This window comes from Archocentrus centrarchus, chromosome 15, assembly GCF_007364275.1.
Source record: "Archocentrus centrarchus isolate MPI-CPG fArcCen1 chromosome 15, fArcCen1, whole genome shotgun sequence".
Lineage (NCBI taxonomy): Eukaryota > Metazoa > Chordata > Actinopteri > Cichliformes > Cichlidae > Archocentrus > Archocentrus centrarchus.
In genome coordinates this window covers 10,525,286-10,538,215 of record NC_044360.1, presented here as the reverse complement: position 1 = coordinate 10,538,215, position 12,930 = coordinate 10,525,286, and the positions used below count along the sequence as shown (strand labels likewise).

At 38.8% G+C, this 12,930-nt stretch overlaps 2 protein-coding genes across 2 annotated transcripts; both read left to right on the top strand.

Annotated features, from left to right (window-relative positions):
* Positions 1-512: 512 nt before the first annotated feature.
* Positions 513-4,374, top strand: lyrm7 (LYR motif containing 7). The gene is made up of 5 exons (XM_030748335.1): positions 513-576; positions 708-780; positions 1,900-1,970; positions 3,550-3,631; positions 3,766-4,374. Exons 1-5 carry the CDS (start codon positions 559-561, stop codon positions 3,834-3,836), a joined length of 315 nt encoding a protein of 104 aa, XP_030604195.1. The 5' UTR covers positions 513-558; the 3' UTR covers positions 3,837-4,374.
* A 1,425-nt stretch (positions 4,375-5,799) lies between these two features.
* Positions 5,800-12,489, top strand: dync2li1 (dynein, cytoplasmic 2, light intermediate chain 1). Its single transcript, XM_030748290.1, has 13 exons — positions 5,800-5,892; positions 5,995-6,121; positions 6,222-6,256; positions 7,406-7,475; positions 7,801-7,889; positions 8,094-8,283; positions 8,814-8,882; positions 9,070-9,147; positions 9,280-9,359; positions 9,866-9,936; positions 10,124-10,221; positions 10,339-10,431; positions 12,230-12,489. The coding sequence occupies exons 1-13, from the start codon at positions 5,879-5,881 to the stop codon at positions 12,290-12,292; spliced, it is 1,077 nt and encodes a 358-aa protein (XP_030604150.1). The 5' UTR covers positions 5,800-5,878; the 3' UTR covers positions 12,293-12,489.
* The last annotated feature ends 441 nt before the right edge of the window (positions 12,490-12,930 follow it).

The following is a 12,930-nucleotide window of genomic DNA, read 5'->3' as shown; positions in this document are numbered from 1 at the left end:
TCAGTAAATAGACCCAAACTGTTTAAAAAAAAAAAAAAAACTGTTAAAAATATTTTACTCATGCTTCTAGGTGAAAAAAAACTCCATATATTATTTTAGTTTTCGCAAATACAGCATCGATAATGCATCCAACATTGCCCATCAAACGTTTGCATTTGCATGTGCTAGAATTTTCTCCAGCTACTGACTTCACGCCCAAAATCAAGATGGCACTTGCCGTAAAGTGGATCATGGTGCTGTCGCTTCCCTAAGACAACGTTTGAAAGTTATTTTACTCCAACCGAAACCTGCAGAACACCTAAAATTTGGACTGTATACACCACAAGAGTTACATTTTTGTACTTCAGCTCCTCAGGGCCACATTCAACCTGGAATATCTCGTTAACACCCCGTATAAGATGGGAACGCCAGGGAGTGGGCGTTCCCAATTGAGAAGCTAGTGAAGCTACGCTGAACCCTCATTGGCTATCACACATTTTCATTTCCAGCGTCGGCTCTGATTGGGCTCTTGATTTACGCGTCGTCTCCTTACGCCGGAAGTCAGCACAGGAAGGCAAGATGGGCACTCGTTTGAAGGTGAGGATGGGACGGGGTTGTTTTTAAATAATTTTATTGCATTATTGTTTTTTTTAACCCGTTTAACTGTATGCTAAACGGATAAAATATCATTTCCAGCTGTTGTAACCGCTGCCTATTTATGAATGTAGGTTCTGAGCGTTTTTAAAACGCTGCACAGGACCAGGATGGCTGTGTTCAAAGATGATGGCAGAGCACTGACAGGTGAGTCTGTGAACTGGCAGTAGAGCAGCTGAGACTATGTTGCACTGATAATTGATACTTGTCAAACAGGAGATAGTGAACACATGCTCAGCAGACATCAAGCTTGTCGTACACTATTAACTGCCCTCTGCCAAAGAAAACGACAATATGTATCCAAAATTATTTATATTTTACAATAATCACTGATTTTTAACACAAGTATCTTTAAAATGCCATGTTGCCAATCAGTTTTGTTCAAGTTCAGTTACAAATATAAGCTACAAAAAATTTAAATAATTAGACATTTTACATATTTGTTGTATAGTCCTATTTAGGATATTCTCACCAAATTTTATTTTTGCTATTAATGCGTTCTTTAATGCGTCGATTCAAGGATCTTTGTCATTCGTGTCACATTTATATGGGGTGGAATGAAATTCTGTCCTTAGGTTCTAGTGTTGGCCATGTAATAGTTATAAAAACATAATCTAGGTGTATTTTTTTTAAAAAAGGACATAACAATAAAAGGTTCCTTTAAAATGTGGAATGAAAATAGACATGTGGTACCACAGAAATAACTCGTTTAAAGCTTATGAACTAAGTTTTGCCCCTGAATTGTCTGTTGACCTCCTTTTTAACTCTCATGAAAATCCTTCTGAATAGGTTCCCTCACTGTTCCTATAGTTACATGGCTTACAGTAAGTCATGTGTGTGTGTAATATATTTTTGGAGGGAGCTCATCTACAAGAACCAGAGTAAATGCACTCTTTCATCAACCTTTTTTTTCCCCATGTCTCAGCATGGTTCACTGATGTGTTAAAGAATATTTGTAGTGTTACCTGATCTTTTTTTTGGTAATATTGATCGTATGGTTGATAAACATGTTAAAAATCCTTTCTGTGGTCTCTATCTGCTAGCCTGTTGTGCATTACATAAGTAATGATGGCTGACTTAAGCATGAAGTCCACCCTGTTACTGCTTTGCACCGTAACAGGGTTAACCCAGTAATCGGCAGTTTGACTTGGACAGATTTCTTTTCATCTAATGAATGTAAATTAAAACTTTGTTGAGCCTTTTGCTGTTTAAATCAAATCAGAATTGCCCAAATGATCCCAATTATGCTTGTTTTCTTTCACAAAGCTGCAAGATTAAAGATCAACGAGGAGTTTCGCAAAAATAAAAATGAAGCGTCTGAAGAAAACATCCAGAAGGTACAGTGTCTTTTCCTTATTACCAAAGTTCTAACAGAAGCAGGTCTTGCCACTCAGCAGCCATCTTTTAACACCCCTGGGCACTGATTTGTTAATTCAAATTATCATAAAAGCATAAAAACTACTATTTCACTGTCAAATCTGATTTAAAAGGTTTTTGAGGTTGCTTTCTGAGTCTGACTCTTTACTCCACGTTGTTTCCCACAGGGCTATATGTATAAACCTAAAAAGGACAAAACACTCGGGGTGCTACATCTACATTTTGGTTGTTTGTCCCCAGAGCCACACAGTCTCAATCTTTTTGTTTATTTTTTTTCCCCCAGTACATCCTGTGAAGCTCATTAGCCAAGCTTCTTGCCAGTTACAGACCAATCTCAAGATTGCTAAGATTTTACAGAAGGTTGTGTCTAAGCAGCTTACAGCTAGAGTCTCCAGTGACATCTTGATGTGGAGTTTTGCCAATGTTGTACTTGACCTCTGTCTTCAGCACTGCTGACCATCACATTACGTGCAATAGGCTGAGATACTGGGTGGGTGTATCGGGGTCTGTGTGGGCTGAACAATCTTTTCTGTGACTGCTTCTATGTTCAGGTCCTCTTCCATTTCTCTTGCCTACGGTGTGCCACCAGATTCTGCTTTGGGGCCTTTATTGTTTCTGTTATACTTGCTCCCTCTTCAGCACATTTTGACCACTTTTAAGGACATTTCTTTTCACTGCTATGCAGATGACATTCAATTATACATCTCTTGTAAGCCTCTAAGATGTTTGTAAGGTAAAGATCTTGCATAGGGGTTTAAACTCTAGTAAAAATTGGATGGCCGACAGTTTTCGCCAACTTAAGAGAAAACAGAAGTCCTTGTTTGTGCCTAAGGTAATGGGAACTCAGGGAACCATGGTGTGATTTTTTTTTTTTTGTAGCTTTCACTTTGGATGCTCACATTAAATCTCTGGTTCACACTTGCTTTTATCACTGCAAAATATTGCCAAGTTGAGTTCCACTGTGCCAAACTCTGAATTGGAGATCGTTATTCATGCCTTTTTATTTCATCACATCTGGATTATTATAATTCGTTGTTCAGTCATCTTAGAGCTTCCTTGGAAGATTTGCAGCTTGTTCAGAGCGCTGCTGCGAGGCTTCTGACTAAAGTCTTGCTAATTCAGTTGCACTGGCTCCCCATCTACTTCAGTTTCTGGTTCTGAGTTTGGGTCCTGCATGGATGCGTACCAGCGTACATCAAAGAACGTGTACATTTATGTATACCCAGCAGGTCCCTCAGGTTATGTGATCAGGGCCTGCTGGCTGTGGATCATACAATGCTAAGAACTAAGAGAGACAGAGCATTTGCAGCAGTGATCCCCAGACTCTGCAGTGCTCTCCGTCTGACCCTGAGATCTGTGGAGTCCGTGATCCATTTTAAAAAGCAGCTAAAAAAAAAATAAAAAAAATCTTATAAACTTGCTTTTGGCTAACTTTTAGTTTTGATGTTCTAGCATTTTTGTTGTGAAGAATTTTGTGGTATTTGTCTAAAAAGGTGCTATATAAGTAAAAATCTAACTTTGTCTTTTCTTTTTTAATAGCTGATTAAAATGGGATTAGATGTGGAAGCCGTCCTCCGACAGACTGTGGTACAAATGGAACATGTAGGAGAAAATAAGCTGTGTATGATATAATTTGTTTCTAAAAAAATTATACTAGGATGTAGCATGCAAAGATTACTGTATGCATCAGGAACCATAACTACTATACTTGTTAATGCCCCCAAATGATATGTTTTTTTTCTTCTCTTCACACAGTGCTTCGACCCAGAAAGGACCTTCTACTAGAAAATGTCCCCTATTGTGACCAACCAAGGGAAAAGTCATGACAGACCATCTGATTGTTCACCAGGAAAGACTTTGTCCTTTATTGCGTTCAATCTGCAGTTTGAATTTATAAAACCAACATGTGAAGTAGTTCTTTTAAAAACTCAACACTTAAAGATCATCTCTGCATGAAGAAATGTCCACTTTTGATTCAGTGAGGATCTGCTTCATTCTGTTTCAAGGAATCGGTGCTGGAAACTGGATGCTATAATTTCATGTGTAGCATTTTAGATTTTCTGTAGCCAGCAAATAATGATTGAGTCAAACAAGGGGAAAATAATATTTTTACTGGTACTGGGAAATAAAATGTTAACTGTGGTCTGATTAACTACATGTATTTCCAGAGTGTCCCGGACTTAATTTAATTTGTTGTTCAAACGACCAACAAAATGATAGATGGCTCTAACAGCTCTGGGCATGAGAATCAGAATCCACAAAATGGATCTCAGCATCAGCTGTCAAAAACACTGAACATGTTTTATTGGATTGTTTGTGTTTGCCTCTGAGTGTGAAATGTGTCAGTAATAAAATTATGACTGGAACAGACTGATCTTTTAACTATGAATGTAATTTAAGACAGTGGCATACAGCAGATCATAGATATGGAAATTTTATTTTACAAGCTTCCACAAGTACTCCAGTTTCTTTGTTTTAACCAGTCGGAGAAAGCTACTAGTAACTAAAGAGAAAACCAAAAGTGCTCTTCTTTTGAAAATTACAGCAGCAACAGGTCTGTCTCCAGCAGAAGACAGACCTGTTGCTGCTGTAATTTCCCCTCCGTCATTAGATGCCATTAGATTTTATTAAATATCACTCATTTTGCAAGCGTAACAAATCTATGTACTTTTTAATACAGACTCTTATTTTATATACCAATTAAGTATATGCGAAGCGGAACCCTGCCATACAAGTTTAAGCAAGCTAAGCTCTGTTCAGCAGCCATTTTGGTGATGCCTCAGAATGCTTATTCTGAGGTTATTTTGAAGCATGAAACTAAATGAACTTTAATGTCAGTGGTCTTCTTGTGCTGCTGCTGCTTCTTTTTTTTTTCTTCTAATTATTACAGGGTCTTTACCTTACAATATAATGTGCCTTGAGGTGATTGTTGTGATTTGGCACTATATCAGGGGTGGGCAACTCCAGGCCTCGAGGGCCGGTGTCCTGCAGGTTTTAGATGTGTCCCTGATCCAACACACCTGAATCAAATGGCTGAATTACCTCCTCAGTCTGCAGAGTCCTGCTAATGACTTCTATATTTGACTCAGGTGTGTTGAAGCAGAGACACATCTAAAACCTGCAGGACACTGGCCCTCGAGGCCTGGAGTTGCCCCTGCACTATATAAATATACAATTTAATTCTCCCTTTCTAGGGGTCACCACACTGGATGATCCACCTCCAGCCCATCCATCACAGCAGGTCTCACTGTCATCTTGTAAACCTTCCCTTTCACTCTTGCTGCTATCCTTCTGTCACAAATCACCCCTGATACTCATCTCCAGCCACTCCACCCTCCCTGCACACTCTTCTTCACCTCTCTTGTCTGTTTTAGGTGTTGGACCCCAGGTTTTTAAACTCATCCTTCACTACCTCTGCTCCTTGCAGCTTCACTGTTACTCACATCTTTCGCTCATTCACATATGTATTCTGTCTTGTTTCTACTGACTTTCACTCCTCCTCTCCAGAGCATACAACCACCTCTCTGGGCTCTCTTCCACTCCCCCCCCCAAAAAAGTGCATGCAACCAGTCAAATTTTGTTTAAAAAAATGCTTTAAAAGTGCGCTGATTTTGAGCCATTATGAAAGTTTTAAAAAGCTTCTCTTTCCTGGAAGTCATACTTCTACCATCATCTTTGCTGGTGATTTTAACTGGATTAATTTTTTTAAAAGTGCCTTGTGCAACGCATACCTACGTACAACTGCATATCCTACAATGCCCATCAGGACGCAAGCAAATTACATCATCAAAAAGCGCCGTTGCTTTGGCAACGTTTGTAACGGTGAACATCCTATTAGCTGTTTAGCCTTCGCAAACTATCAAACTCGATGCCAAAAATAAGGTGAGAATCACTGTGCATTTAATTTTCAAAAGTGTTTGACATATCAACAATAATATCGTGTTTCTGTCGAACGACTGGTCACTGTCATCTCGTATGGTTCAGCTCGGACACATTATGGGAGCTGGCTGCTGCGGAGGTACGGAGCTGGGAGAGCGGAGGCGCGGAGGGCGACGACAGAGACGAGGCTGTGAGCGAGCGGACCGTGTTTCTGATGGGGAGCAAAGCTGGGGTGTGTATGGGTCATCGGTCAAACGACTTCACTGATTCCAAACGGAAGCGCTTGTTCGTGGTTACTGTGCTGAGTATGCTCATATCCTTTCATTTTTCAGGGCAAAACGTCCATTCTCCTCAGGTGCCTGGACAGGTTGGTATGTCTGGGCAAACCAGATTTGCTCTAAACCCCTCTTCATATTCAATAATCAGACCCATGGCAGCGAAAATTTACACTAAGCACAATGAAACAGGTCTGGAGCATTGAAGCTTAATCTTCACCTTTATGATCAATTTTTTATAAAGCTTTCATACACTTAAAGTGGAGAGGAAAACTGCCAAGAAGGTATTTGGTGTATTCACTGGACAGAGGAAAGAAACCAAGGAGACTTGGTGGTGGAATGAGAAAGTACAGGAAAATATTCAAAGAAAGAGGTTAGCAAAGAATATGTTGGATCGACAGGGACATTCAAGAAAGTAGACAGCAGTACTGGCAGGCTAGACATACAGCAAAGAGAGAGGTGGCAAAGGAAAATACTTATGTGAGGCTAGACACTAAGAAAAGAGAGAAGGACTTGTATCAATTGGCCAGGCGGCGAGATCAAGCTGGAAAGGATGTGCAGCAGGTTAAAGTGATTAAGGATAGAGATGGAAATGTGTTGAGTGTTGAGAAGGTGAAAGGACTACTTTGAGGACCTAATGAATGAAGAAAATGAAAGCGAGGAAGATGGATGGATATTTTGTGAATCAGGTAGTGCAGAGGATCAGTAAGGAGGAAGTGAGGGCAGCTGTGATCGAAGAGTGGAAAAACAATTGGTTCAGATGATATACCTGTGGAGGTATGAAGGTGTGTAGGAGAGAGGGCAGTGGCCTTTTCGACCAGATTGTTTAATACAGTCTTGGAGAGTGAGAGGATGTCTGAGGAATGGAGAATTGTACTGGTTGCAATTTTCAAGAACAAGGGTGATGTGCAGAGCTGTAGTAACTACAGAGGGATAAAGCTGAGGAGCCCTACCATGAAGCTATGGGAAAGAGTTGTGGAAACAAGGTTAAGAAGAGAGGTGATGGTTAGTGAGCAGCAGTATGGCTTCATGCAGAATTTGCTTTGAGAGTGTTGACGAAGAAGTATAGAGAAAATCAGTTTAAAATGATGAGTTGAGGAGGGTTGGTGTGAGAGAGGAGGGTGCTAGGGACAGGGTGAGATGAAGATGGATGATCCATTAAAAGTTAAGGTTGAAACCACATAAACCCACTATGGTGAAATTATATTTTAGGTTATAGAAAAACTTTTTTTGTCTACCAGAGATGAACTGTCCAAACCAACTCTGGCCCTGGAGTACACTTTTGGCAGACGGGCCCGAGGACACAACACAGTAAGTTAGTCTTCATTTCACTTTTGTTCTCTTAACATTAGAAGACAAAGGTGGTTATACGCTTATATGCCTTATCTTTTATTTAAGTCGATAAGAAGAGACTGTGAAAAATGTTAACCATTGTAAAGAACTAAAAAAAAAAAAGAAAGATATAATCTATTGGCCATAACTTCCAGTATTTTAGAACCATATTACAGAGGATAAATAAACTGTTACTCCAATAAAGAGCTTAATTCTTGGTATTAAATGCTGCTGAAATGTCGGAGATGTGTTATAGATGCAGTGTATGTAACTTCAAGATCAAACCGCTCTTTTCTTCTTTCAGCCCAAAGACATAGCCCACCTATGGGAGCTGGGAGGAGGGACCTCTTTATCAGACCTGGTCCAGATCCCTATTACTCCTATCAGCATCAGGTAGATCACTTACACACATCCTGCTTTTGAAAAAGGGACAGTGTTTGACACATGCACAGTATAAATTATGTTATTTGCCTTTTCTGCTCTGATTATTACATGTATCTTTATAAATCATTTGAACAGCAAGGTCATGTCAGTAAAGAAGGGTGTTTTCTTGGTCTGAGCCTCAGACGAAAACCTTTCCTTTCCTGACTTTTACAGGTCTCTCTCAGTCATCCTTGTCCTGGACCTGTCTAAACCCAATGCTCTGTGGGGAACAATGGAGAAGCTGCTGCAGGCAGCACAGGCTCAGCTGGAGAGAGTCTCCTCCCAAGTACAGAAGTCCAAACCTGGAGTCAAACACCAGACTCCTGTTTGCTCAGCAGCACGCGTCTTACCTAAAGACTATCCTGTAAGACTCCATCTCATTACACACAATTTAGTTGTTTTGGGAAAAAAAAAAGGTTGCATTCAGCTGCAAAGAGTCACCACAGCAGATAGCTCCACATGTTTGATTCAGCAGAGTTTTTCCTCCCAAGCAAATGTGTTAACCACTACACCACTGATTTAATCCCTAAACCCGTGACTCAAATGAACCCACCATATGAGATATCACAGACTTCTTCCCTAAATTAATTATTATTAAACTAAACTAATGAAACCAAGACCCAAGTAACTCCCATCTCAGCTAATACGTAACAAATAAAATTGTAGTGAGGAAAACTTGTTTCTATCTACATGAACTACTCATGCCGCAGGGTTATAAAATACTTATGTCACAGTAAAATGTGTATTGACCAAAACTAAAAAAAATAAAAAATCAACCAATATGGTGAAAATAGCTGTTTTATTATTGAACAAAGCAAATATCAGTTCAAAGCAGGAGAAGAAGTGTGTAAGGCTGGTGCATGTTTCCTGAGTTAACCACGAGTCTGTCTGCAGGACAGAGAGTTGATCAGCCCCTTTTTTGTTCCTCTGCTCATCATCGGCAGCAAATATGACATCTTCCAGGTAAAACACATGCTTCAAACTTACCTGCATCAAGCACCTTTTATGTCAGTTTAACTTTGTTTTTAAGACATAGAAGTTATTAAAAAGACGCGTACGCACGGTCACAGTTACATTCAAGTCAATCTTATCACATAGATTTCAGTATAATTTGTGTGAAACATTCAGAGTTTTTCCATCTGCTTTTCAGGAATTTGACTCTGGCAAGAAGAAAGTTGTCAGTAAAACACTGCGTTTTATTGCTCATCACTACGCAGCCTCTCTCATTGTAAGTATTATTTTACTGCTCCTGCACCACATTTCTGTTTAACAAAAATTTTTGCAGTGTTTCATATTTTTTTAGATTGCTTTCTCTTACCACCAGTTTGTATTTGTTTGCGTCTCCTAATGTTTTCATTAGTTCACCAGCATCAAATCGGAGAGCCTTATGTCAAAAACCAAGAGCTTCTTCTTGCACCTGGCTTTCGGTTTGGAGAGAGGGTGAGGATGATAAAACAACATTAAGCAGAAAGCAGCAATGGGCAACACTGGCATTTTAGATGATATTTTCAGCACAGAATTACTGTAATGTTATCACTAATGCTAGATAGCACTAGATTTCATGTGTTCATTTCAGATTTATTGGCACTTTTTGCAGTCTGTAAGAAATTGTATGATATAGGACAGGTTTTCTAAAACAGTATGGGCTTAAGATATTCATATATTTACACAAGCATGCGCAGGGACAGCTGCAAACAGATGCACACTCAGAAATTTGTAATGTTCAGCTTTTCTTTAAATTGTTCTAGAGACATTTTAGATATTGCATTAAAAGGGGGGTATGGCTGCGACTTAGAAACACTTGTCATGTGTGCTGAAGAGAAAGTGTGTGTTACATCTCAGTGAGTATTTCAAACAGATGTAAAATGTCATATATGTTAGGGGTCTGTTCGTTTGATGCTTTGGTTGTAATACTGTTTTCCTTCTTGCTTTAATTATGTAATCAGGAAAACTGTTTCCTCTGACCCCCTCAAGCCTCTCATCATTCCAGCAGGCTCCGACTCCTTCAGCCAAATAGGTGAGCACAGCGCCCCCCAGTAGCCAAAAGTAGAAATGTCTTCAAGTTTTAGTTACATTACTAACAAGTTTGCAAAGCTTTGCATTTAAACAGAGCACCTCATTTAAATCCACCTGCATTTTTAAACATTTGTTGACAAGACAGGTGATAATTTATGTGATATTTTGTTTAAAATCAATTACTGTAGGCTCCCCTCCTGCTATTGATGTGGATATAACTTCTTTCCGTGCTAAAAACCCGAAGGACCTCTGGAAGAAAGTGTATGAGCGTGTCTTCCCCCCTGAGGTAGTTAAGCCTCTGGCAGCACCTTAGCTTATTGCCAAATACAACTGATTTAGATAAACTCCACTTTTCTCTTGTGTCTAAATGCATCTAACCATCTAAACAACTTTGTCATTTCAGAGTACGAGTGAGCAGAGGGACCTCAAGGATCCAGCCAAAGATCCCCAGTACAGTGAACCTCAGATTGATGCCATGAGAGCCCAGAAAGACCAGGTAGTACATTAAATACATGTGTGTTTTGCATTAATTTTGACAGAGTGCACTACTGCAGTCAGTGTCTTGACACATGAGTTGGCAGTGGTTAATCAGCGGTTATCAGAATTTCCCATTCCCTTATCTGAGCTTCGTGACCTTCGCCTTTGTCCTCCTTGTGAGGAGTAGCAAGTATTTAAGAAGATAAAACATCTGTAAAGCATTTAACGCTAGATAACGAAGATAAGTTTCTGTTACATTTCAGTTTTCCAGTTGATAAAGAGATTACATGTAATGACAGCCCAGATAAGAGAGGGCATTCAGATGTATATGTGTATAAAATAATAACCCTGCTTAAAATGACATGATCACAAGATACAAAGTTACAAAAACCAATTAATATACATATTTTTAATATTTTTTTTTACAATATGCTTTATTTTTTCTTTTGTTTAAACACTATTAAGAGTGCTCTGAAACTGCAAGGCTGAAAATTTTAAATGAATTTAGTCTGTGGATTCAGGAGGATACCTGACTCCAGATTAGTTTGATGTTTCCTTGAAAACATCAAGACTGTATCTCCTGATTTTTATTTTTTCAATTTAATATCAATTTGCAAAGAGATTTTGTCCAATTTGGTCCCAATAGTAAAAAATGCTAAAAAAAAAAAAAAAAAGTTCCCTACTCTCTCTTATTCTAAGTTCATATTAATGTTGAGACCTTAAAATAAATATTTGGAAGCTTGTAAATGTGCTTGCAGATGTCAGTGTGCAGAGATCCTCTTTTTCATTTTACCCACATATACAGAATTTCTTCTGCACTTACTTGACACCTAAATGTTCCAAAGTAACCCTTTGTCCTTCAGTAGTCTGTAGTAGTGATCATGTCTTGCTGAACTGGACAGGCTGTAATTATTTATCCCGTGGTTAGCTGTTGATTAGCTGTTGTCTTTCCTGCCAGCAATTGTGCCACTCTGGAACTTGAACTGCAGTAACCTCATGGTGTCACAAACTCACATCACCTGGTGTTATCAGTGACTGACTTTCACCTGATGCTTGTCATATCACTCTGCCATCAAATGGCCCGAGACGCCAATAGAAAGACAAGCTAAAGGTTAATTCCAAATAACTCTGGCATTTCTAGAGAAATTCAATGACAGCGTCCAATCTGGATTAAAAAATAAATAAATAAATCAGTCATCTCTACAGATGATAGTAGTCAAAGATTAGCTACTTATTTGAGAGACACAAACAGAAACTAGTCCACACAATGAATTTAGAGTTAGCTCTAAATTCCAAACACAGCATTAAAAACACCTCATATCAATTGCCAAGCACGGTGGTGGTGGGGTGATGATCTGGGCTTGTTTTGCAGACACAGGAGTCGAGCAGCTTGCAACTAGAGACGAGGTTTAGAAATGAGCTCTCGATGCAGCACAGCCTCATGCTCTGTTTAGGAACCATGTTAAACAACACGCTCCCTGTCATATAAAATGTAAATAATATTAAAAGACAAAATGTACTAAAATGTCAAAATCTATAGAAGATTTCCATCATTTCTGTAGAATCAGGGTTATACATTACATGATAATGATGATATGAAATTATTTTCCAAAATCAAAGTGGAAGAATTAACAGGAAAGCCCATTCGGTCTGCCCTGTAACAAAGCCGCATAGACCAGTCTATCACACATATAACTGCATCACCTGATGCATTTGCAGGCATTTCTGCATTGTAGCATGTATTTCTGCAGTTACCTGCATTGTTTTTCTTCATATTGCTTTATTAATATTTGAAAAGTGTTACATCTGTTTTTCAGGAGTTGGAGCAGTACAAGAGGAATGCAGGGAAATCATGGAAAGGACTAGACCTGGAGACATGAGATATAATCAACTTTATTACACATAATGCACATAGAGTATGCATTTGTTTACTTTTTTATTATATATTTTTTGGACTACTCTGTAATTAAATAAATAAATGGTACAGTTTATAATTAACTTTACAGACCGAAGGAAACTTCGGTTTTAGCTTTATAATAAAATGTGTTCTTGTAGAAAAATAAACAGATTTGTTATTTCCCTGCCTGTCTGTGATAATATACAGTCACCACAAAAAACCTGATACATGCAATACATGTGCAAATTTTTAAGCAACATATTTTGAGTATTTTACAGACACCTGTAGATGTTTAGAAGGCTTAAAAAACTCATTAAATTCAGTGTTGCATGGCCTCATCACAGTCAGCACAGATGAACCCTGCTCTACAACATTGCCTGCATGAAGTGCAAACACTTAAACACTTTCATTTTAAGTGCTTATACACTCACCAGCCACTTTATTAAGTACACCTTTTCAGCTGCTCCTTAATGCAAACATCTGATTAGATAATCACATTGTAGCAACTCGACATATTTAAACCGTGCATCAGAAAGAAGGGTGATTTAAGTGACTTTTTTTTTTTTTTCATTGTTCCATCCATCCATCCATCCATTCACTTCCGCTTATCGTGTTCAGGGT